The 27488-nt window shown below is 39.4% G+C and overlaps 1 protein-coding gene across 2 annotated transcripts in view; it reads right to left on the bottom strand.

Moving 5' to 3' along the window:
* Positions 1-230: 230 nt before the first annotated feature.
* Positions 231-27488, bottom strand: part of KCNN2 (potassium calcium-activated channel subfamily N member 2) — a 148086-nt gene continuing 120828 nt past the window's right edge. For both annotated transcript variants that reach the window (XM_053566570.1, XM_053566571.1), the window contains 4 exons: positions 17928-18038; positions 9253-9380; positions 3047-3116; positions 231-833 (listed from right to left, as the gene is read on the bottom strand). In XM_053566570.1, coding sequence (XP_053422545.1) covers positions 546-833; positions 3047-3116; positions 9253-9380; positions 17928-18038 — 597 coding nt within the window. In that variant the 3' untranslated portion in view covers positions 231-545. The remainder of the gene's footprint in view (positions 834-3046; positions 3117-9252; positions 9381-17927; positions 18039-27488) is intronic.

Genomic DNA, 27488 nt, shown 5'->3' with positions numbered 1-27488 from the left:
CAGAGACAGGGGTTTAACCGGACACTTTCCTCATGTAAATTTCCTGGTCAACTGGGAATAAAGCAATTCTTGAACACATCTGTTCCCTTTGTTTGCACATGTTCTGATATAACACCCTCACTTCCACATTTTGAAAACAAACTGAAGAAAGAATGAGACACTGTAAGTCAAAAAGGACAGTAAGCTATGCTGGGCCAAATGATTATGACATTAAAATGACCAAACAAGTCTGTGCAGAAATTAACTTTTTTATTATATATCATATAATGTAGTAGTAAAGTTTGTTTGAAGTGCATGAATAAAAAGTTAGTGAAATTACAGGAGGAACAATCTATATAGCAATAATAGGTGCATTCCCTGTGCATCTGAAAGAAAAAAAAAAGAGTTTTCACTCATTTTGGCCTAAAACTTAGTGTTCAGGTTCCCAGGATTCTGACATCAGAACCCGGATAACGCTGATTAGAACCATAGGGGCTTTACAATAAAAGCTAAAATATTGACCATATGATGGCAAAAAGTCTTATTTGTGGTTAACTTATTCTCTTCTAGCTACTCTCTGATGAAGTTGGTGGCGCTGTCGAGGAGGACCGCCGCCTCCGGGACGAGGACCGGGACCGCTCGGCGTTGTAGGGGACGTGCTTGTCGTAGCTCTCCATCTGAGCCTCGATGAAGTCTCGCTGCTGCTGCCGGATGGTCTGGCTTATGAGCCCAGGGAGGGCGTGGATGCTCCCGATCAGAGTCTCTAGTTTTGTTTCCAGGGTCACGATCCTCTTCTCGAAGTCTTCACTCCGCTCATTTAAGTCAGAAATCATGTCATACATGATATTCTGGGTCTGGAAAACAGGATTGAGAAGACTGTAGAAACGGAGACGCCAAGAGGCTTAATTATTCAGCTCCAGGATCTTTGGTGCTGATGTCCTGTGGGTGGCACCTTGTGGAAGAGGGGTGTCAGCCACCTGAACGGCTTTAACCTTGCCGGGCAGACTCAGTGGACTTGCTCCATACTGGGATTTAGACAAGTAAGATCTTAGGGGTTCATAGCAGTTCAGTAGCAGAAGCATGTATGTTAGTATATGCCCAGTGATGTTAAGGATAGATAAATACTTATGTATTAAATTAAATATTAAGTTAAATATCCTAAGATTTTCAATTAATACTTGCATAGGTATTTTAATGGCTGTTACAAAAGTTACCACATCAGATTCATTTTTTGACATGTAATATTAATTAGGGCAAGGCTAATTTTTAAACAGATTTAAAGAACAATGAATAATAATGCAGATGGTACTGCTATACAGTAGAAATTTTGAAGGTAGAATATAAATGAAATTTGATCAAGTAATCTCATAATTTAAAGCAATGAATTCCTAAATATCATTGGTTATTCTATGTTCCAAATTATATAGGTTTCTCATAGAACCATTGACAGGACAAAATCTAGGGGGAATACTAAATTTACCATTGTTGGCTAGGGCTTAATCAGAGATAAGGGGCTGAAATAGATGATTCTGGTGTCCTAGTGAATCTTAAAATTCATTTTCTTGATCACAAGGTATTGGTAACTCTTATTCCTAGGTATATTTCCTAAGGGTGCTAACACACAGGAGAGAGGGCCTCAGCACTGACCCTCTTGGAGCCAGAGGGAAGGGCAGGATGTTAACCTTAGTTAATGCAGCCTTTCCCAAGCCCAAGACCCTTTTGTCTAAGCCTTCCTTCCTTCTGTCTCATTTCCCTTCATAATCTATATTCTTCCCCTGTTTAACCACCTCTTAAATATGATAAATGAACTGATTAAATGAGGGAGTTTCTGTTCAGACTCAGGCACCTCGTTTCCGTTCGCCCATGCATTATTTATTGCCTGGTCTTGAGAATACGTGAACAGCATCCATTCATTGGAAAACACTGAATCTCTACAGCAGATTGAGTCCTGCAGTCGCACTAAGGATGACAGCAAAAACTAACTGGCACGAAGCAGCCTCTTGCCCCACATGTGTACTCTTAAGTAAAATTACCTACCCCCATCATATCTCAAATTCGTCTGTCTTACTTGATCATCAAATATCTGATTTCTTTTATTATTTAACTTAGGAGGAATACAGGAGCCTGCCAGCTTTGTTCATGATGAGAGCCGTGTCTGTCAAGGTCAAGGACATCGTCATACCTTGTAAATGGGTGCTGCCCAGTTTATATGCATGACATATGCTCTCCTCAGGTAAATAATTAAATATTTCATTTATCTTCAAAACGTTTATATCATATGCATTATTAACATGAATATTTTAGACATAGTATTCAATAAGACTAGGCTAACTTTGGGTAATTTTTATAGATTATACTTGAGGCTTTGGGAAAATAAAACAGTTCGTACAGACCAACTGAGAGTTGCCGCTTTCAAAACATTTGTGTTCAAAGGGTGTACACTTCTATAAATGCTATTCTAATACTTTAAAATTTGCTCTGGAGAAGGCAATGTTTTGATTGTTGGATAAATATTTATATTTTGAGGATGGATTTAACTTGGAGAGGAACTTGCAAAAAATCACTCTGATACATCTTATAAATGTAATAGAAGAATTCTGGGATTGTTGATCTATCTTTTAAAAAGTAGTATGATTTTTAAATGATGAAATGGAGAAAGAACCATAAAAAAGTGGTCACTTTCTATGGGAAGACAATTTTCATTTTAGAGTGTAATTTGGGGTATCTTTTAAAAAACAATTGGCCTTATAGTCTTCTGTGTGTGCTTAAAATACATTAAAAGAAAAATTGAAGGAACCTCAAAGCACACCCAGAAGGTGGTTCTGTTCTGCAATTAAAATTCCCCAAGGTATTATCTCACATTCCACTTCTGTTTCTTACGGTACTTCCAAAACACTGTAACTAGGATGGGGACTGAATAATGTAAGTTGGGCCATCATTTTGGGGTGGTTTGTTGGCTTGATGTAATTAGATTTGGACTGGGCATCTCCTGAAGCATTAATGATTAGTGATTGTGGGGTGGTTAATCTCAACAGACAGAAAAGCACAGGCTGACCATCAGGCTTACCTTGGCCAAGTCCACCAAGGTATTTGCTTGGTCATTCAGTTTCCTCTGCTCCATTTTTACACTTCTTAATCTAGAAGACAGAATCTGAAGTCAGAAAGGTTCCTTTCCTTTTCTGGCTACCTTACATCTTCCAAAGAGCATGCACAAAACTGACAAGAGCAAATAACTGCATGAATAATGCCTCGAATATTGGGGGTAAAGTCAAAACCAGCTATGTATCTGGTACAATGAGAAGCATGCTTCCCCAACACCACAAAAAAGAAAGGGGAAAAGAGAGCGCAAGAGATGAGATGTCCTCAGGACAGCTACTTCTCAGGTAAAGTTGAATTCAGAAAGGCTCATAAGGATTTCACCAGATGAGAAGAAGCCAAAACATTCCTTCAAGCCCCAGTATCATGACAAATAGACATAGGAAGAAAAATGCAAAGCAACTGCAGTTTCGTCAAGGTCGGAGCAATGAGCGCCTTCCGATGCCTATGTGCCTAGATACAGGGAGGACCCTGTTTAGTCTGAGATGGGTTGGGTTAGGTATTTGAACCTGATGAAAACACAGTGATAAGTGAGATTCTTATTATTAACAAAAACAAGAGTTTTATTCAACCAGCAGCAAGATAACTGAAAACACATAATTCTCTTATTCTTCACTGTATGCCCCTTGACTTTTATCTTCAACTGCCATTAAATTTGAAGGGAGGCCAGAGCATTGAGATTTCCCTTAATTTTCTGCGTAGATAAAAGTCAGAGGACAACAAAAGCATCTGGTGGACAGAGTATCTACTTGCCAAGATCACTGTGTGTAACTGATTAACAAAAAAAGGCCCCTCGTTAGCACTTTCTGAATAAGGACTCTTACTATTCCTTGATATCCAGTGCTTACTGGATAGCAAGAAATTAAGATTTTCCAGTAAGAGAAAAGTAGTTTACTGTTCTTTCAGCCAAAACTTCAGCCTTGCTCCAAAAGAGAAGTGGGTCCCTCTGAGCTACTTCATGAAAAAGAAAAGAAATAAAATCCTGTGCTCACCTCTGTATTCTCTATACATTGTAATTACCTTTAATTTAAATTGAAAAATAGGTATTCTCCAGTATTAAAACTCACCGGGCACGATTTTACTGCCAGGGAGTTTTTGGTAACATGTGTTCACATTGCTCAGTGAATTTGTTCGGAAACTAGGATATCCGATATGTCACCAAATCTGCTCTACAGTAAAGACAGAGTTGCTTCTGCCAGTAAGAGTTTAGATGACACCTCCCTACAACATGATCTTTAACACTCTAAAACAGTTTAAGGTTATAACTCGTCATTGCAACTATGTGTTTATCCGAATGTTTGGAACAAAGTTAACTGGCTTCTTGTTGTGCTACCATTGAGAGGGAATATGTTCTTATCTGAAAGAAATTTATAAGCTTGTATGTAAATCCAGCATATGGTTGAGGCAGGTTTCTGTCGCTACTCATAAGAGTTAAAATTCTTGATGTGTGTCTTTTAAAAATATTTACCTAACAATTGCACTCAGTGTAACCTGGCTTATGGTACCCTCAATGAATCCCCAACAATAATAAAAAAAAAAAAAACAGAAAAGAATAAACAAAATACCACCCCTTAAACAGCTGTGGGTCGCCACACACAAGTGTACTAGAGCAATGTCAGACGTGGGTCCCATCCTCAGTGGCCCTAATTGGACTTCCTCTTGTAGGAAAGGAAGTCTGTTAGACAGGGACAAGTTTCTCAAGTGCTGGATTCATACCAGTAAAGGTGTTCTAGATGGCTGTAAAATGACATTCAAAAAAGAAAGACCTTCAGTAATATTAAAACAGAAAGAGAATTATTTCTTTTTAGAAATAATTTTTCTTTTAAGAAAAATGTCTCTGACTGGTCCTACTCTGTCTTTATTGCCTGACTCCTGATATTACCTCTCATACATAAAAGAGAAGATTTCAGCACATAGCTTTCTACAGGCAACTGCCTCTGACTGGAGTTCAATCCCAGTATTTCAACTGTCCACTGATGTTACTTTTTGCTGTGAGTGTGATATGTATGTATATATGTACACACACATAGGGTGGCCATAAAGTTTATGTGCAACTTAAAATAATTGAATGTTGTCTATTTTAAATTGCACACAAACTTTATGGCCACCCTGTATTTTTTGATTTTTGAGACAGAGTGTCACTTTGTTGCCCAGATCACTGTGGCCGTGGTGTCAGCCAGGCTCACACTCCTGGGTTCAAGCAGTCCCCTTGCCTCAGCCTATGATGAGGACTTATATAAAGTTTTGTTTTCAAATTTGTAAAAGCAATAGTAGAGGTGGGATGGAAATGACTGAAGTTTGGGCTCTGGAGCACTCTGAATACAGAAGCTGTCCCAAATTCTGCAGTGCAGGTTGGACAGGCCCCTGGCAAGCCGGAGTCTAATTTACTTCTCCTGGATTTTCATGTGTCTGCTGTGACTGAGAGTGGAATTTTGGCCATTCTCTTTGCTACTAATCTGGAAAGCAGACATGGAGTAGCTGTTTGAGTGAAATTCCTGTCGCTTCCTGAACTTAACCTACCCTACCGTGTCTTGTTTATTTCTTCCACTACCTGCACTTCAGGAGAGCTGCTGGAAAAAGCCTGCCCCAGCTGCCAGAATAAAAGGTGACAGGCAGATGTGTATCACATGGTTTTTTCCCTCAGAAAAGAAGAATAAGGAACATATGTTGATTTCTTCCTTGTGAACTTCACTTATCACAGGAAAATATCATGATTTTGGATCACATTTCCATAGCAGCAATCAGACTACTGAAATTCACAAATCAAGGATCTGCTGGGTGCATGCAGCCAGTAGAAAAATTCTGCAAATGTTGAAAGGAGCGGCTCACACAACTTACTTCCGAGCTCTATTTTCATTTTGTTGAAATAAAAAGACAAAACAAAAGAAAAGAAACTGTAAAATATTCTGGAACAAAAATAACACAATGTGGTGTTCAGTTGTGCACAGGGGGCTCGATTCATTAGCTGGAAGATCCTGTCACGGTTCTGCAGGATTTTGACAGATTCACCAAAGAGAGATACTGTTCAGTTATGTCACCACCCTTTTTCATTGCTACTGTCCTCCCCTCACCTGCAGGGCCTTATCTTCCTCCTGAATTAGAGTTCAGAAGGAAGAACACCCGTAATGTTGGCTCGGCCTTGGGATGTTCAAACGACCAACAGAAAACATTTTTGCCTAATTTTTTTTTTTTGGAGGATGCATCTTTTCCAAAATTGGTGCTGTTCAGGAGCCTGGCTTTCTGAAAGGCAGGTAATCCAACGCTCTTTGTTATTAATATATAAATTATACATATTGGATTTCTTGGCTCTGAGACAAGTTCATGTTGATGAATATGATAAACTTTAAAGCTTCTACTAGAAAAAGGGTTACAAGTTAGAGAAAGAAGACTTCCTAGCACCAGGTGGCAACCTAAAATGAAAGGCATCTAACTGACAAGGGGGTACAAGCCTGGAGTGTTTAGAGTGACTGCGTGCCAGGTACAGAGGCTATGAAGTTGGGAAAAGAGGAAGAGGGCTGTGACAGAGGGGACAGATAAAAGAGGAGACAACTGCTGGAGAAAACTCACAGGACAAATCAGAGCGTAGCAGAGGCCAGGAGCGTTTGTTCTACTGAATGAATTTAAAAATTCATCTTTAATAAGGTCTGATTCCCCCCAATGCCCACAGCTAAGGCCGAGGGTCTCCCTGGGTTCACACAGTGGGCACTGAAGGCCTTGCCCTGAGGAATCGAGCCCTATGTGCCTTCCTGTATGACTTCATACAACCTCCAACTAAAACGAAAGGTAATTGTGCGTGATTAGAAATGAGTAAGCATGTACTCAGGGGTACTTTTGTCACAAAGTATGTGTCCCCCACCCTCAAAAGAAACCCCTTAACCCAAAGACTACTTTATAAATAATTCAGGGCGTTTTTGAGGTGCTTGAAGCTCATATGCTTTAGAGATAGATGTTACTACAGAAGAAAAGGAATGAGAAACGTTTGCCAGAAGCAGAAAAATCATAGGTGGCTTCCTCTGTCCCGCTATCCACAAGCAGCATCCAGAGGGGCCCAGTGCACGCTCCTCAAGGCTGACACACCATTACGGTGCGTTTGAACTTGCTCAGGGACAGTTTTCAGGAATTTAGCTTCCCTGCAGATTTTTTTTTTTTCCTAACATTATAAAAATTTTCTTACCTACAGCAAAGTTGAAAGAATTTTGCGGTAAATACCCCCAAATTCCCTCCTAGGCTTTTGTTTGTATGTATTCAGACACCTCCCAAAGAGTTTATTACAAGTTTATAAAGAAGATATAATGCATACCTACCATTCATAGAAAGTTACAGAACGATATTAGAAAAACTGTCACAGCATTTGTTATATGAAAAATTTATCAAAGGCAAATCACGTGTAATTATATATTTCACAGGTTATGCTGACAGGACATGTGGCTGGCCAACTACCCTTGCTCCCTGCATGTCAATCACACCCTCTGCCCCTGGACACACACATCTTTTCACACTCACTGAGGTGAGTTTTCTTTCTTTGCAGTTTTTGGCCGGGGCTAGGGCCCTACCCCTTTGAGCCATAGGTGCCGCCCAGGTGAGTTTTCTTTTTACAATACTTGAACAATAGGAATTATTAACAAAACACTAAAATTGCAAGAAAATGCTATCTCCATGGTATAGCCTAGGGACCTCTTGCATGAATGTCAAGGTTACCATGTTGTATGGTTTAGTGGGGAAGGCCACCCAACTAGGAGAGCCGGGCCAGGCGAGTTCCCTGGGAAAGAGGCCAGAGGGACACAGGTGGTGAACGGTCAGGTAGAGGTAGTACACAGGAAAACTCCTTCTTAGGACTAAATTTCAAAGAAGTGAGATGTCCAGACACGTGCTCCTGGGTTATAAAGGTGCCGTGAGCTTGGGGCAGCAAGCTCTTTCTAATGGAATCTAACATTCCCCTCTCGGTGTTCCCCAACTTTAAGAGTACAGAATATCATCTAAAAATGCTAGCCTTGTCTTTTCCTTCCAATGGGGTGAAAAAGCATAGTAGTATGTCTCGTGAAGCCACACTAGAAAGGGGAAAGAATGGTGGTGGCAGCCAGGAAAAAAGTAAGGGATGAGCAGCCTTCCATCCATGGGGAGTTTCCCTTTTACTTTAAAGCTCAAGGGCCATGGGTTTTAAGCATGCCTCTGCATAATCACAGACATATTCAATTTTCAGGAATACCTGTCTAAGCAGAACGGCTGCATGGACAGGTCGAAGGGTAGAAGCTGAGTGTGCTAAGTGACTTTGCACAAAGCGTCAGTGCTACCCTATCCTGCATTTGGATGATCTAAATATGCAAAATAAAAATCCCAGCCCCTGAGCTTGCTTGTGCTAATTGTCTCTGAGAAGCTAAGTCTTGCTGGATAGCCCGAAGACTTGGTATGTACCCACCTTTTCATTATTACCCAGGAAGGTTTCATGAAGCAAGCTACTTTTCTGAGCCACAAATGTCTCTGCTCTTCTCCACAAAGAAGTGGCATTGAGTTAAGAGCAAGTCCGCAGGGCATCGTAGCTGAGACCCACATGAATAATACTTACGGTACAGACGCTGCCAGGCGGGAAGACAAAGGCCCTGGGCTTTATCATTGCCTCTTACTTTACACAGATCTTTACTTTAAAAGTCCATGGTAATCATATAACAATAAAATGATGTGAAGGACTTAAACCGATTGAATAATGGTGGTCTAGATAAGGTCAGAATAATGATACGAAAGTACAAGGTCTATAGAAACTGTAACATCCGTGATGAATACACATTGTATAATCCCCCCAATTCTAAACTAATTTAAAATTGCAATATTAAATTATAAGCACTCCATGCATATATAGATGTTTGACATTGTGTTAAAAAATCCAGATCACATGTTTTTTCAAGATTCTGCAGGAGATACAAGCTAAACATCCTTATCAAACTATATGAATTCATATGTTAAATTTAAACGTTTAACAGAAACTAAGAAGATATTTTAATAAGTACTCATTCTAACAATTTTTACTCATAAAGGAACTGAGATTTTTCTCAGGATTTCATTTAAGACCAGATAAGATCTTCCCTAAACAAACAAGGTTTTCTTCCTTCGCAAGAAAGAACCAAGTGCACAAATCAAAAGCCAAGGATCCAAAGCAGAATGGAAATGACAAATGGTACTTACTGATGAATAGCTTGCAAGAATTTCCGTTGGTGTTTTCTCACTTTCGCATGATCTATCTTTTTTACTAGCTTTGTATTTTTGTAAATTAGCCATGTTTCCCTGAGTACGTTGGCAGCTGCGTTTTTCACCTGATAAGAAAATTAAAAAAGCAGTTGATAAAATTTCAGACCAGAATCCTTGTAACTTTGCTGAGGGTCATATTCTTCATCCCACAGATTGCTCTATTTAGTAACTCAAAAGACTATTTTCCTTGAATCTGTGCCTTTTTAGAAATACCTATATTTGTCTAGGAGCAACTCCTAGCTTAGGTTGAAATATTAGAGAGATACTACCGATCTCTATCTTGCTCCTTCAGGAAAATTCTATGTGACTACTTAACAACATATTTTTTTTAAAAAAAATCAAGAGTTGCTGATTTCTCCACTTTGTACTGTAATTGTTCTCTCCATGCATTTTGTTTCCTTGGAGAAAAGCAAAATGTCAGAAGGCCCAGGTTCGTTTCTCCCTTCGCCAGCCTGCTGGGTACTTTTGGCTGTGCACTCCTCTGGCAGGGCCGTTTTCCACTGTTGAATGCTCGAGTACATCCAGTGCTCATGGCCTCCTGGAGTGACTTAGCCCTCTCTGTGCCTGGTAACACATTTTAATTAACTGACAGAGTCTATGTTATCATGATTGTGTTGGAAATTTAAATACACTGCATTTCAAATGAATGGGACACATGTAAAGGCTGAAAGTATTACTGTGACACTGTCAAGACCTACTACAGCTGAAGAAAGGCACGGATACTTTATCAAACCACTGGCTTTCTTTAATAAACTCTTCAAAAGAAATCCTGGGAGCTGATAAAGCACCAGCAGAGAACAGGCTTTGTCCTCTTCCTTGTTCACACTATAGATTGGATCTGATGACCCAGAGTCTTCTTTCACTTGGGCTTGTTGTTCATTACTTACTCTATGAAATTATTCCATTTAATTCTTTTGGGTAAGAGAGCCACAGGTTAGTGAGGTGCTAGGTGGAAGAAGATATGCTTTGAAGAAAAGCACTTATCATAGTGGGGGAGACAGAACAAAGAGCTGGACGCTGAGTTTTTGACTTGGCACTAACCAGGTCAGGTAGAGGTCATGAGCTATCTTTGGATGAGTTCAGTTGTCTGGAAAATGAGTAAGAAATAACTAAATAACTTTTTTTTTTGGAGACAGTCTTACTCTGTCACCCTCGGTAGAGTGCTGTGGCATCATCATCATAGCTCACAGCAACCTCAAACTCTTGGGCTCATGTGATCCTCTTGCCTCAGCCTCCTGAGTAACTTGGGACTACAGGTGCCTCGCACCACACCTGGCTAGTTTTTTCTATTTTTAGTAATGATAGGATCTCTCTCTTGCTCAGGCTGGTCCGGAACTCTTGAGCTCAAGCAATCTACTCGCCACCTTGCCTTCCCAGAGGGCTAGGATTATATGCATGAACCACGGGGCCAGGCCAGAAATAATTTTTATTAAAGTTCTCTCAATCCTTTGATTTACAGTAAGGAGTCGTCTTAGAATGACATGGAACTATGGGCCCAAGTTTGTATGGATATCTTTCACTTCAGCAAGGAAAACATCAGGTTTTGTAATTGAGGGTGAATCCTTTTACATGGAGCTGAAAAGTTTTCTTTTTGAGCAAGATTGTATTGCTAGAATTCATTTTAAGAAAATGACTAGTTTCTTTCCAATAATACTGCTTTTAAGAGGGACTTTGGTTCATAATGCACTTCCTCTGGCTATCCGTTAGACCCTGTGCACGGAAAGTAGTGCCAACAGAGAAATGATGGCCATGGACGCCGAGCACCAGTGTGGACAAAGTAACACAACTGCCACCAACCGTGCAGTTCACGGAGGTCTAGTGAATTCTTTGCTCCATCTTCCTGTGTATGGAAACACTCTGCTCAGGCAGTACTGAGAGCCACCTTTCAGCAGGCTTTTTCCTTTCAAAGGTAAGCAAGGGCTGCAGCATGAATTGTTGATGCTTAAAGACAGAGTGGTGGGAAGGGACTGTCCAGCAGCCCCTGGGGTTGGGACAGCTTTTCCCTGTTAGGAAAGACAAGGTCTCAGCTCTCTGAGCAGCTGTAGCTACCTGGATGGATGGGCCCTCCCTGATTTTACCATTCCAAGGCACAGAGAAGACTTCTACCTAGATTCTGGAAAAATTCCCCGGTATAACCGGAACAGGAACGTAACCACCGAATGCAGCAATGCTCAGTGTAGGACACGGTAGTTGATTTGGGTTCTGGATTCCCATCTACAGACAGCAAATGCTAATGTCCTTATAAAGCCTATAAACTTTTAGAAAGGCGATTCACTGTTAATTCTTGATGCATTTTACATGATTCTCTCTCTTTGGGATGGTGGGAAAATGTTGAAGGGGAGCACGGAACCTGGGAGTTCAGGGGGGCCAGCCATGCCCTCGAGGCCTTCTGTTGCAGGATTTGTATTCACTAAGCACCCATTTTAGCTGACAGGCTTCAATGAAAATGATTTCTCATCTGAAAAGTAAATCCCTGCAGTGGCTTTTAAAAACTTTGAAATATGCGAATTTATTTTGAAACATCCCTTTTCTAGCTCCCTAATAGGTTTTCAAATACTCAAGTAAAGCTCTTAAAAAAACATCATATTTAATTGCTACTTTTCGACAGTCACAAAACAATATGTTCCAGAATAAAAGAAAACAAAAAACACCCTCTGTCTCTAACTCAGATATGCGTCTAATAGTAGGGTCTTCTTTTCCCAGTTAGGGTCGTGAGTGGACAGGACCGAAAGCACTTCAGTATTTTACAGATTTGAAGAATGGGGGATTCCACATGAAAGTGATATGTGAACTTTCAGGAATAATGGGAGAAGCAGCTCTGTATGTTCTTGATCATTAAATGAGAGGGAAGTTGAGGGGGAAGGGGAGTTTCCTTTGTCTCCTTAATTACCCTGCTGTAATAATCATGTAACCTGTGAGCCCCCTCACTCCCTTTCCCAGAGGCCCGGGGTCATGTCCCCAATCTGTGTGTCTCTCGAGCTTCGTGTTTTGGGTATAGCTGGTACTAAATAAACGTCAAGTGGGCACCATCGTTCATACAATTTAGAAATAAAGAGGTCTTACTATGAACCACAGATACGTCTTTATCAACCAAAGGACCGTCTTGATAAGAAGGATATACAGATTCAGAGGAGACGGAGGATCTAAATGGGTCAGTGTGTTTGCACTCATGAATTCAACAGCTGTCCTGAACGTCTGCCACAGAAAAGTGCTACGAAAGGATTCACAGCTCTCCCTCAAAATGTAAGTGGCTATAATAATTAATGAGTTCAAACGTCTGTAAAATAGAATTGCTTTCCTATTTTTCAAAAAGTAAGGAGAGGAAGGGGTGATGACCTTGTTAACAGGACCCTCTTTACCCCTCACCTGCCCTCCCGAGCCTGACCCCCAGCACGAAAGAAATATGAGAACATTTGCTCTCCGTTACTAATACTCAACTCTCATCAAAATCGATCAGAAACATTTTGAAAGGCATATTGGTAATCAGGTATTTTGATAATTGAGAAAACAAAGTCTCTAAAAGGAATACCTCTACTATACTCTAACAGTACACAGCCATATTCCTTAAAATAACTTTCATAGGTATAAAGGCCCCAAAATGTGATATGGCTGATTCAGTTAACTATCAAATAATAAAACCATACGTAGTCAGATGAAAAATATTTTTAAGTATAATATACTTATAAAGCACGTCTAGTTGTTAGACTTTTAACATTGCCTAAAAAAGCATATTTCTTTCTATTTTTCCCTGGAGTCTTCATTTTTAACTTCTGTTTCTTTGTTTTTTTTCCCTTGTGCCTCTCCCCTCAGAGGCCCTTCAGCACAACACTTCCCATCTTTGCCAGGTCCAAGGAAGGGACCAGGCCACCATGTACTCTCCACTGCCCTTATAGCAGCAGGGATGGCTTTGCTCATTGCTCCCACCCCTGTCTCCCAATTTTCTCAGTTCTCCATTGTGGCTGTAGAACAAGACAAAATCACCATGAGCCATTCCATGTTTTAAACCACTGGAGAAGGTAAAAAGTACACCGTTATCTAACTGCCCAATAGTATTCTTATTAAGAAGACTTAAGAAGTAATATGGATAATTATCCTTTGTGGTATATCTAGCAACTTCAAAACAAGCATTTCTCAACATAATTTTTAAAGTTTCTTTACAAAATGAAGATATTCTGAGGGTCAAAATCCAAGATTTCCTTGTTGTTTACACCTGAATGAATAGTAGTAACACTCTATTTCCAAAACATATAGCATGGCAAACACATTACATTGCCTCAATAAGATGGCAAACTGCAAATTTATTAAAAACATAATAGTTGGGCCTGTCTCACTAAGCCAGGTGACATGTTACTGTTACGCTTTCATTTAGAAATAATTAATTATTCCGGATATATGTAACTGTGGGCAATTTTTGAATTGCAGAGTGTCATGGAAATTTTTTGAATAACACAGAACAATCTTCCTTAATGCTGGTTTGCAATGAATAGTATATTCTACTTTCAGATCTACTATTTTACATGTTTAATATAGTTGTACGGAGGAATAATGTGTCTATAAAATTGTTCCCCTGAAAACTTGTACGTGGCGAATAATTTTTCCTGGAAATTGTTTGATTCAGTAAACATAGACAGACACTGGAAGGCTTGAAAAGTTAATTTGTTCCTGGGAGAATAATCTTTCAACATTCATAGTGCTTTTTCTTTAAAGTCATATTCATTCTGTAGCATGTCTGTGGCCATTACCCCTGTTAACCATCACAAAATAAATGAAGAGTTGTATTTCTTTCTCTTCCCTCTGAGCTACTGTGTATAGCTTTTAGGTCCATATTTATTCTCAGTTATTCATAAAGGATAATTTAGAATTTAAAATTATAAATGAATCCATTGTAAATTTCCATAAATAACCAAATACTATCAAGTTCCAGAGAAATGATACTCATTAAATTGATGACTTTCTATAAAATAATGAAGAGAGGACTTTCAAGTGTCATAAATGAGTGTCATAAACCAGAAATGTATGTTTTACTCTGTCATTTTAATATTTATACCTTTGCATAGTAAGAGTTCACCTGTAAAAATGCTAGAGTATCTTTCTCAGACCTAGAAGAGTCTCCAATTCTAAGAAATACTTCAAAGTAGCTGCACTTTTAAAAAGCACTAATGAAATAGACTTAATAAAGCCTGATAAACTTATGCAGAAAGTGAATTCTGAAACTAGAACAGTACTTAACTGAAAAGGCTTCTACAGGCAATCTGACTCTTCATGCAACACTCTCTACTGGAGTTTATCTAAAGTGTATGAGAACCTATGACAAAAAAGCCTCACAGGGGAATCAGATGATGAAGTCCTGCAGTTGGAAAGGCCTTCTACACACCGCCCTAACTACCTTCACAGCCTTGAACCAGACCTCCTTCAGGGCAGGAACAATCCCTGTTACTGGGGAGTGATGGATAAATGTGCACCTGATACTCTACTAGACAGAAAACCAAAGGGTCATCTTCTCTGTTAGTTTAGATGCAATAAATATTTTTCTTATTATACAAAGTTGAATTTTTTTCAACAAAGGCAGTGGAGTCTAAACCTCTGCCCTAAATTTTACTTCCAGATCAGTTATTTTTAAATGATACACTAATTGTTTATACACTATTTTAATCAAGTGTTTGGTTTTTGTTTTTACCAGGTAGACTATACAGTTAAACTTTTCATTTCCTTAATTTCTGTATGATCTGGGCAAATTTGGTAGACATTGTTGACACATTTGAATATTCTGTATTTCATACTTTTCTTCAAAAGATAATCTTACACCCTTGCCTACATGTAAAATATTTTGGTAATATACACCATTAGAATTTCTATATGCAAAATACAGTTTCCCCATTCTCCTTTAAAAAAAAGAAACTTGGTCATTTTAGGGAACTGAGTCTCATTCATAAATAGTAAAGGAAGGTGACCTAGTCCTCTAAAGGCCTCTGACAGGACCTTAGGGGACTCATGAGCAGCCAGAGCATTTGTCTGCAAAGCAGGAAACATCAGAGATTTTATATGATTTTCCGAGTGGCCAACGCTGTAAAAGCTTAAAATTCTTTAAGAGTAGATGTTCTTTGACCCCGTCAGTTAACACAGACCTACACTCATACTAGATGTGCAGTGTAATTTTGTTGAACAACTATCTATTATTCCAAGGAAGCTGGGAATTACGGTAACATTAGTAGAGTAAAAAAAAAAAAAAAAAACTTTTAAGAAGACCTTCTCAGGGAACAACAAGCTAAAGTAGTGGTTCTCAGCTGCAGGCGATTTTGTCCCTTTAGGAAATATTGGGCAGTGCTGTCTAGTGAGCAGAGGTCAAACACAGTGATAAACATCCAAAAAGCAGGAGAGAGTCCCCCACAACAAAGAATTATCTTGCTGGAAAGGTCACTGGTGCTGACGCTGAGAGACCCAGACAAAAAAATGTCTCCCAAATGAAAGTGGGTGACCTCTGTGAGAGTGAACAAAAAGCCTCTCCCAAGGTAGGAGGAAGCCACGGGACGTTGCAGAGTTTGTACTCCAGACCCTGTCTTTGGTAAGTTAAGACATAGAATGACAATATTCTAAATAAATTCTATACCTCCTCCTTAAAATAAAACTAAAGATATGCTTGTGAAACATGGGGAAATTTGCCCAACCATGCTAACTTGGCTTTTTTAATATGTCATTCTAACTGCTGAAAAGATTTACAGGCAAACAGATGGGCTACATAGTATTTTTCTGCCTAATAAACTTTAATCTTCATGGTAAAATAATATGGATTATGTGGGACTTAAAGGAAGTGCTCTTTTGATGTTGTGAAACTCATGACTTTTAAACACAAAGTGTGCCGTACGGAACACTGAAGGGACCAAAGAAGCATATGATGAAATAAACAAAACAGCTGCTAATCTCACATGTACAGACTTTCATGCCCTAGGAGATCTTTGAAAAAGGAACCCAGCATTCCATTCAGTTCCTCGTTCACCTCTCTTCCTCAGAGGAGACAGTCCACAGTAGTGAAGCTAGGCTGAAAACACTGCAGCTGAAATTCAGAGGCTGTGATCGTTGACTGTAAATGTGGATCTACTAACTGCAGGGAGGTCTGATAAGACTTAGAAAGCATGAGCAAGGCACGGGGAATGTGGGTTTCCATTTCACAAATATAATCTGTATAAATAAATACTTGCATTAAAATGGCTGATCTATTAAGATGCTTTTACCAAATTAAATGAGATTACTTTCATATACCCAACCAAAATCAAGAATGAATGAAAACGCTGAAAGTTGGAACTATGCTTGATATCCCTATTGATTCTCTTATGGGTCAAGGCACCAGATAACCATGAATTTGGCTATTTCAAGGACAGGCTGTTTGGATTCTAACTTGAGCGATGGTTATGTTACATATGCAGCAAGATGACTGCTATTAAAGAATTTTTTGTTATTTTGACTTTGGCTTTTGAAAGTCAAGAGACTATCAAGAAAGGCTAAAAATCTAGTCTACTACAGATCGTTTGTCTGCTACATGGCTTTATGCCTTGATTTGATGACCTTGCAAGTTACCTCACTCCTCTGTGGCTTGATTTCCACCTTTGTAAAATGGGCATTTCCCTCATAATTGTTGTGAGAACACTTGTGGAGCAGTGCCTGGCACACAGCAGGTGCAAACACAATGGCCACTGTTTTCCTCTACTCTAATTGGACAGTGCTATTTTCAACATTTCTCTGACAGCCTTTAACTCATAGAAAGTACCTGTGCTCTTTACTACTGTCTTGGGCTTCAAAAAATTACTAGTGGTTTCTTCTTTGCCTTTTCAACTCCACATGTAGCATAGTGACTTGTTCATACATGTTCAGTAAAGCATTTGTTCAATAACCTCCCCCCCAAATTGATATTCTACACTGACAGTATTCAATTTGCGACTCATCCCAGACAAAGTGCTGAATAGCACTATGGTCCCCTTCCAAGTCCTATGCACTGTCACCAGTGCCTAGTCCACCCTTCAATTTTGGAACTCTTTCTCTAAAGAGTTGCTGTTATCATACAGCACACAAGCACTTGAAATCCAGTCAGCAAAGCACTGCCCGGGTCAACACAAATACAGTGAGGTTAGGACACTTTAGTGAGTTGTCTGTACAGTGCTGTCAATGTAAGCACATGTGTCAAGTTCATGAACTTAATTCTCACACCTTTGTATGGCAATAGCTCTGATGGACATTCCAGAAAATGGCTTCCACAATTACTTTGAGGATGGACGAGGCGCTGGTGCATAGCTTCCCTAGGGAAGTACTTCAGATGTTACTGTAGTGATATTCAGGAGTGAGTTTTCTAGGAGGAATGAATGAATTTAACTGTCACTGTTCAGTCCAACACTGCTGTCTCCACATACTGCACTTGATGTTTAGGATGCCTATGTGTTTAGATGTATGTCATCTATTTTTATCCAAATACTAATAAGACAATTATTTCCTAATTGACTTACCTAATGTTAGGAATGCTTCAACTTTTAAATCCATTTCAGCTTCAGATGTCAAAATAAAAACCATATTTCCTAACATTGAAAAAAAACACAAAAATTGAAGATACCTGGATAGTGACTTACTCTTTTAGTCAGCTGAGTATCCATCATGAAATTGTGCACGTGTTTTTCTGCTTTGGTAAGTTCTAGCTTCCTTGCCACTACAGCTACCACCAGGGCTGTACAACCAGCACCCTAAAAAACGGGGGAAAAGAGAAGCCCGAAGAGTTACTTTCCATCTCAGCCACATTAGAAAGTGTCTTGTACCAAATGCAAATGTTTGTCAAGATAAAAATTGTACTATTCAGTGTCTTCAATAAGCATTACACAGAACAGGTGGTTAACAACCACAAGCAACTTGCCTTGAAAGTTATAAAACCTAGTTCACATATTTTCAGAACAAAAGCATGATATCTTTGAGAATAAATAGCAACAAAACAACTTGTGGAAGTTTCAGACTTCTTAAAAATACAGAGCAAATCAGTTATATATCCGTAATTACAATAGGAACAAATAATAAATGAGTAAATTAGCATACATGTCTGGAATAGAAATAAAGATTTTTCTCTAAAGAGCAACACTCTGTAATCTTTTTTCAAGATGAGACTAGCAGGCCTTCAGGCCACTCAACTTCAGTATACCCAGAATAAAAGGTCTCAGCACACAACTTCAGATTGTTCCACATGCAGAGCAGGAAGGATCACACCTAGACAACAGGTTAGGTAAGGGATAACCATCCTTCTATTTTGGAGGCTTACTACCACCAGAGAGGGTATAGGTCTTCATTTGGGCAAAGACAACAGTTTCCTTATCGAATGAAAGGCTATTGGGCTGATCTCTTGGAACAGTAAGTGTGACACCACGTGGTACCTCAAGTCTCCCCCTCTGAGATCAAAGCGTACTCATCCCAGTTGAGAGGCTCCTCTTTGCTGAGAGCCCAGTGACCAACAAGAGCTAAGACAAGGGTACCCGTGGTAGGGCCTACACCAGGTCGTGATACCACTGCCACCTCACCAGTTTCAGGCAAAGTAAACTTACTCTGAGGGAAGGGGCCAGTGGAGAAGCTGCCTTAGGGGACTATGAAAGGGACGTGCCCCCTCCAGAGGAACCCCAGCCTGAGAGGACAGTGAGCAGAGATTGCTAAGCTATGCTCAGTGGGTTTACAGAGAACAAAGAGCGAACAGGACACAGGCAAGAGCCCACTAGAGACAGCCCAAACAGGAGGACAGTAGGGAACTTGTGGACCTTCCCACAGTCGGGTCTTTTATAACTACTTTTTAACAGCATCCCCTTTATGTTAGCAAAAGGGTAGGCTCTCCTTCCGCTCCCAGGATAGCCTGCCAATAGAGAGTCTCAAATCCCCATGAGGTAACCTAGTTTTCCTTATTAGCCAGTAGATCTAAAAATCACAAGCTAAAGTGTAGCTTTATATCTTAAAAATGTGGGAGTCAACATCTTGAACATCTAATCATGAAGAATGATTATTTAACTTACCATACCATAATCATGACTGGATGAAAATTTATTTGTAAAATGTTTAAAGATAACAATATAACGTTTAGAAAAGCAAGTTAGAAAATTCTTGTACAACATGCTCCCATTTTTTTTTAAATGGATTCACAAGGGGGAAGGGAAAAAAAAAAAAAAAACAACTGGAAAGAAGTAAGCCCAGCTGTGAAAAGTGATTATCTCTTAAGTAGATGGAATATGGGAAGCTTCTAAAATCACTTTCATTTGACTTAATAAATGTTGTTAGCTATTCAGTTGTAGACCAAAGAATGAAATTGTGGGCTTACTGAATGAGTTGCTATGACAAATCTGGCAAGAGAGAAGTGGGGAAAAGGAGAAAGTAAACACAGTGTCCTGTCTTCCCACAGCCCGATAATTCTAATTGTGGCAACACAGTCTTAATGAAAAGCCAAATATAAAAATATATCTCCAGAGGGTTGGATGTAGCTTCCATCTAGTTGTATAAAGAAATCAGTAATCTCAGAAATGAGAAAGATATGTTTGGACATTACCTGATTTAACCTTCTGATTTTTTTTAGTTGTCTTATTTCAAAAAGTCAGAGTTAAGTGATTATTGAATTATGAACCTTGATCAGCTTTGATATATATAGCTCCTGCCCTTGACCTCATCTCCTAACACCCACATCTACATTTAAGATCACATACAGTAGACCCTCCATACTCATGAGTGCTACCAACCACAGATCAAAACTGGGGAGGCGGGGGAAAGACGGTTGCATGTGTACTGAACATGTACAGACTCTTATTCTTGTCATTATTACTCTAATTAGCAATACTGTAGATGTATAACTATTTACACAGCATTTACACCTTATTAGCTATTATAAGTAATCTAGAGAGGATTTAAAATACATGGGGGGATATGGGTAGGTTTGATGCAAGTATTATACCACTTTATATCAGGGGCCTGAGCATCCATGGATTTGCTATCTGTGGGGACAGATCCTGAGGAATGACTGTTCTGTTTATGGTCATTTGCATATGCATGATACAGCAATGTAGCGCTGTAAATGTTTCTTCTTTTTCAAGACAGAGTCTCACTCTGTTGCCCTGGGTAGAGTGCCAGGGTGGGATGCAAGCCATTCTCTTGCCTCCGCCTCCCACGTAGCTGGGATTACAGGCACCTGACACAACACCCAGCTAGTTTTTCTGTTTTTAGTAGAGACGTGATCTTGCTTGTCCCAAACTCCTGAGTTGAAGAGATCCTCCCACCTCAGCCTCCCAGAGTGCTGAGATTACAGGCGTGAGCAACTGCACCCGGCCGAGGGTCACTGCTTTCCATGAAGGAGAATGCGCAGGGACTACGGCAAACTGCATAAACTATTTTCCATTAAAGCAAGAGAGTCAAAGTTCTTATCAGGGTCATTTCATTTGCTATGAGTATATTCAAGAAATGAAAAACAAGGACCAAGGGCAGAGTGTCTGATGGGTACCTTGATGAAAATGATGTGATTTTAGAGCTGGAGGCCAAGGAAGAAAAGAAACAGCCTTTGGAAGCATCAATACCCATTTTGTTGACTCTCAGGGCAGACCTCATCAGCGACCACGCAGGAAAGCCACTCCGCCCACCCTGTGTGTGGCAAGGCAGGTGCCTGACAGGCAGTACACCTGTTGCAGGTGTGTCCCTGTCTGTGCCTCACGGCCGGCAAGTGTTGTTTAACAGGTAGAGAATGTACAAATCTGAGGAGCTCCTGACTGCTAGAGAGATAGCTGTGAGAGGCCCGTTGGCACGTGAACTTGAATATTGCTCTCCCCTGGCAGGTGGCCACCGCTGAGATCCTTCTGGAAAGAAATCAAAATCCTAAGAAGAGTGGAAAATCACTGGTATCAAGAGCCTCAGAAAGTCAATTGTTGTTTGCGTTCATTCTTTCCTGCTGCCGGCCCATTTCTCACTGAGCGGCCTTTCACTCACCAAAAGACGCACACAGCAAGGATCACAACCTTTGGTTGCAAACTGGAGAAACAAGTGAATCTGACAAGTTAGTAATTATTGAAACTACTACCTCTGTACCTCACTTCATTATCCTAATTGTGCCCTTTTAAGTTACACTCCAAGAGCCAATTAAGAACTCCTTTTTCCTTCCAATACAAAGCCTTATTTTTAAATTAAGGGCTTATATTAAATAAAGATTGCTTATTTTTAAATCTTACTTTAATTATACCTTCCCAGGTTCTTAATACATCATAACAGAATTTTATATGTACACAGAATCACGTTTCAAAAAAGTAATCTTTAGTTTTTTAGTTTTTAAAGTGAGGCACGCTGAAGCTGGCTCGCTTCCGAAAGCTTTCTAGGTTCAAGGTAAATTCCTGCCAACACATTGAGTGGTTATAGTAATTTAAGTAATGGCATAACGTTATTGTCCACCCAGTGTCTATTTCTAGGAGCATTCTGTTTCATAAAATGAATAAGAATGAAAATCAGTATGCTTTTACAACATTTTCTCCAAAGCTTGTCACCACCACAATCAATGTAGAAACAGTTGGGACTAACATATGTTACTCTCTGAAATTAAGATCCCTGTATGCCTTTAACAAGATGAGTCATGTTCTTTTTACCAAAGTCAGAAAATGTATCCTGGTTACTTATCTCCCATTGCATTTATGTTCTTAAGGAAAACATAAGCAAAGCAGCAACCTGCCATTTCAAGATGCTGGAGCATCTAAAACAAAATGAAGAAAGTGCCATGAGTTTACAAAGCCAACCTAGTAAAAGCAAAGATTTAGGTTTACTCTTGGCTTATCAGCTGTTCTTCTCTTAAAGTAAATGTTGAAAGAAAGACGCAGGGGGTGGGGGCAGAAAGAGAGAGACAAGAGACCTTGCTTTGGAAAAGAAGTAATGACAAGCATTGTTAAAGCTTATTACTAGACGTCATACTAGACAGCATAGGCTATAGTTAAATCCGAACACCTGGCCAGTCTTAGATGCTGCCGCAGTAAAATACAAGGCTTCTCTGCACTGCGGTCTTTGTCACTACAGAAATGATAAGCCATGTCGATCCCAATGGTGTAAAGAAGTTCAGGGGTCTCATTTTTTCCCAAGATCATTTATCACATAATATTTGAAAAATTCAAGAGTGACATATTATTCTAAATCATCTAGTTATTCTGCAAATACTTCCAAGAATCATTTTGAAAGACCATTTCGGGATCAAGCTTGAGTAACTTAATGATACAATTCTATGCCAAAGGGAAAGTCTTTCAATAGCATGTTAGGGAAAGGTTTTCATTATTTCCTCTTTGAAAAGGGCATCTTCCAAAGCTTTAAAATAATAATGAAATATATATATATACATATATATGTATGTATATTTAGAAATTCCAGAATGTTCATTACTACAGGGAATGGCACTGATAAAAAAAACACTAACATTTAAAATATTCTGATCTTATCATCCTGTGGGTTTTATAATAGCTCCTTACAGTTCAAACTTTAGTTTGATAGCTCATTTATTAAACTATACTTAAAGTTTATCAAAATAGAGCAAATTTAAAAAGAAAATCACACTTTTGACCTAAAAATTAATAAAGCAGCTTTAAAATGAACGTTTACTTCAACATACAGCAGGGTAAGAAGAATATGTGAAAATATTGCCTGTTTGTCCCTGGGCTTGACTCCCTCAGTACCCGAGGACCATAACTATCTTTGTATAGCACTTGCCTGACATAAATACTCTCTCATAAAAATATGTAAAACGGTGATGGCAAATAATATTCTATAAAGCACTCAGGCTTATGATTCCATCCTACTGGAGTTTTACAATTTCCTCAGGTCATGAAAATAAATAACACTCAAAGTAGTTTTGAAGACAAATTCCCTCTACCAAACAAGGCCCTACCTCTGAGTTTCTTCAAATACCAGCAGATATTTGCTGCTGGAGGGTAAAGGTCCATTTCAAATGTTCCCCTCCTAAGAAGAGGGGAAGAAGAGGAAGAGGGCAGAGTCCTGTGATGAGCCTGGTCCGGGGAACTCAAGTCTCTTTTACAGTTATTTGCTTGGTCAGCTCCACTTTGGGGGTGGAAAGACGGAAGGGCTACCTCAAACTGGACATGAGCAATGAGTCATCCTGGGTTTAAGTCTCCTGATTAGCAGTGGTGCCCATCTGAGAGCACACATGGAGAGAGGAGGCGTGCCTCTGCCACCTGAATGTGCTGATAGTTTAGAAACAGTAGGTGGACAATAGTTTCCAGTCATACTTCTCTGTACCTGGAAGAAAGCAGCTGTCATGTCTCCTATGAAAGAAAGTCCACTTTGGGTAGTGGGGTATTTAGCCTTGCCACTTAAAAAGCCCATCAGCCTCTCCTGCTGCTGTGCACAAAACAAGCTCTTGTACGAATTTAAGGACACACTTCCCTCCCTGGCCCATCATTTGGCCAGATTCAATGAACATACCAGGAAGACTCAGAAAGAGGGGAAGCCCAACGTAAAATCTCTTCGACACTGTTATTTGATTGTCAAGCACCTGATTTCAAATTGTCTAAGACATTAAAAACAAATCTCAGTCACATACATACAACATCAAGGAATGACTTCAGACCAGTTTCCCAGGATTTTTATGTTCCTGGCAGAGGAAAACAAATCGTCCAGTGAAAATAGGAGAAAAGAGCAGGAATGCAGTCAAACCTGACTTCCACCCCAGGCATCTCTTTCTGGGCTCTAGCTAATTCACTGCTAGGCACCCTCAAACTGAGTTACCAGGGTAGTTTTCCTGACCTGCAGGGTGAAAACCATTTAATCTGACAACTGACTGAGTCACCCTGTGATGTTACATCAAGCCTCTTCTACACAGGGCACATTTAATGCTGACAGGATCATTATTACATGTTCTTATCTTAAGGCAGTGGGGCTCAACCTTCCTAATGCCGCAGCCCTTTAATACAGTTTCTGTGGGTTGCAACCCACGGGTCGAAAACCGCTGTCTTAAGGCAAGGTAGTGGAAAGGCTTCCTTTCTGAATTGACTTTTTTTCCTCCTTGAGTAACATTTAAAAAATCAATTAGTGAAATCAGCATTTTCAAATAGTTATGAACTGGGGAACATTTGTACATTGATTTTGCTTATAAAGCATTACCAGTAACATGGAAGAAACCTATAGGAGTCCTTTGAAGTGACTTCACTTTTTTTGAGGGATGCACGCGAGACTTTATCAAAGTCTAGGAGTTTTTTTTTTTTTTTATCATTATTAGTGAACCACCTATCAGGTATTATTTCACATGTAAAGATAGCTATGCCAAAATTCAGTCATTAATACTCTAGTAAAAGAGTCAAGAAGAGGGGCCATAATTTTACAAAGATAGAGATGCAAAAGTTAAATGAATGCCCTTCATTCTAGTATAAATGATACCTTCATCCATGAGGCTATTTTCCACTCTCGAAGCAATCATCTATATTCATAGCTAAGGGAAAATTGATAGCTTTCGGGATGTGTTATGTCTATTTTTATAGATATAAAATGGTAAACAGGACAACTTTTTAAAATACTAAGTAAAACAACTATTTTCTCAAATGTAAAACTGTAGACACCGAAAAACTACCTGGTGTTTCCAAAAAGCTAAGACAGATGCTAAGCTCTAACAATGTTATTTGCCTTCCCCCTTCAACCAAGGCCACTTAGAGTCCGTTCCATTGGTTATCATAACATTCACAATAGTAACTGCTCAAGTCCTCAAATTGTGAAAGGGTAGAGAGAAAATAAGTAATTACAACTTTAACGCTTTTCTTCTGAAAGATGAGTAACTTTTTTCTATTAGGCAATCCTATGACCTTATGTTTTAAAAATAAAGGGATTTTTCTCTTCCAAGGAGAGAGGAAGGGATTTTTCTCTTCCAAGCCTCCCCACTACCCCTTGCTTTTTTAAAGAAGGAGTATCACTCTGTCACCAGGATGAATACAGAGGTATGATCATAGCTCACGGCAGCCTCTAGCTCCTCAGTTCAAATGGTCCTCCTCCCCCCCAAAGTGCTGGGCCTATAGGCATGAGCCCCTGCACCCAGCCGGCAAGGGGCTCATGCCTGTAATTGCAGCACTTTAGAAGGCAGGAGGACCAATTCTATAAGTCTTGGTAAAAGAGAAATTTCTACTCATTTGATCTGTCACTTTGGAATTTTTGTTAAAGCATTTCGGTATCTAAGATCCCCTGATTTTAGCAGTTCCACAATCATCCATGTACAGCATTTTAAACACAACCTACACATTACGAAAAGTTTTTAGAATTGTCTTGGATTCACAATTTACATTTCAGTCAAGGGGGGACTTTATTTTCTCTCTTTTAATTTTGTTTTAAATTTCAGAATATTAGGGGGTATGCCTGTTTTGTCTATATACTTTGTTTTTATGCAGATTGAGTCAGATTATTTTTAATAATCTCATTTGTTTTTCTCTGAGAACTATTACAGAAAACCATCTCTGCTTGTGTTTTAACAATGTATTTTTGCCCAGACCACTGCAGATTAATCTTAATGCTTTGACTCCCCAACACTTTACTTACTATACAAATCTAGCTATTTAAAAAATTCTAAGAAACATCTTAATTTGGGGTTTTGACCAATGAAAATGAACAGCTAAAGGGATTATAAGAAGTAATTCATTAGTTTCAAATGGCTTTAGGAGGAAAACAAGCAATTTCTATGTGCATCTTTGAAGTGGGAAATCTTTATAAGTGTTCACATTTAGAGCAACTATTTTGCTTAAAAATGTAAACCAGTCACAAAAAAAAACTGTAAATTCTACCAAAATTTCATAAACACAAGAACAATTCAAATATGAGAACACAAAGAAACTCAGTACCTCAGGGATAATACACGGGATGATTCACACAGATGACCCTGTGCTCTCCCTAGAGTGTTTTACATTTTATTTCTTTTGCACAATTTATTAAAGGCAAGACCTGGGGAGGGCAAGAGAGACAGAGGAATGACTCAGAGGAAATCTGACTATGTGCGCTTTATCTAAACATGCTCTGCAAAAGTCCAAGGGGGAACAGGCAAATGACCATGTGAGATAGAAACAAGTCATGTCTGGGCATAGGACGACCTTGGCATATAAGAAAAAAAAAAGCAAACAAAATTTCTCTAACAAAACAGAAACACATTTCATCCCAGAGAAACTGATGTTTTCTATATACTATGAAAAACAGTTGACTTTTTCTAGGAATCTACAGGTATGTTGTCAGCCTGTCTCCACACTAGTGTCCACTTAATTTCCACACATATGCTCTTGATCCCTGAAGAGTTTCCAGGAGCTATAATCAACTCCAAGATGCTAACCCCAAGAAGACTGCCCGGTATCCTGACTCCTTGGGGATGTGGTTGGCCTAGAGGTAGGGGTAATCCAAGTCTACATTGTATTTCAAATAATTTACTCAGAGATTACTAAGTTTCCCTATAGGCAAGGAAGGCATTTTTGATCAGGTCAGTTAAGAAATCTGTTCCTTATGGGGGAGAAGAATGGAGTTCCTTGGTCTCAGAATGGAGGGACTGATTTATCATAAGCTTAGAGGGCAGGAACAAAGTCATAGTAAATTCTATTACATATAACATCAAAGGTACTCATTACTTCTATTTTTTAAAACTAAGAAAGATCAACAGTGAAATCTAAACAAAGAAGCAATAAAAGCAGGTACATAAAAAATCTGATGAGACACGGAAGGAGCTGGTCTTGAGACATTAGGAACAAAGAAACGTTGAGGAAAGATAAATCTATCAAGATCCAGGCAAGGTTAACCTCACGTGGCTCTGACTGTATGGCAATGAGCCTGCTGGCATGGGGGTACATCTTTCTGAAAAGGGGCACTAAGGAACCTGTTTCTAAGAAGTACTGGGGAGAAGACTGCGACCACCAGTCTGCTGTTACAAATAGCATGTTTCATGTCCCTTGTGAGCCTGTTATGACGCCTTCCAAAAATGCTTCCATGGAAATTTTATATCCCAAACCACTACATTATATAATAAAGTGCTATTATTTGAAGGAAAAAGGGGGACTTTATACAATAGTAAACATACAATGGAGTGTACCAAGTAGTGTATAATGAAAAAGAGGTGAATACCACCAGCTGAATACCACCAAGAGGGAGACTGCTCCCTCCCTGCTATGTTGAGGGCCTTCAGTCCTCCCAGT

This window comes from Nycticebus coucang, chromosome 17 (genome assembly GCF_027406575.1).
Source record: "Nycticebus coucang isolate mNycCou1 chromosome 17, mNycCou1.pri, whole genome shotgun sequence".
Lineage (NCBI taxonomy): Eukaryota > Metazoa > Chordata > Mammalia > Primates > Lorisidae > Nycticebus > Nycticebus coucang.
This window is presented reverse-complemented; position numbering and strand designations above follow the sequence as displayed.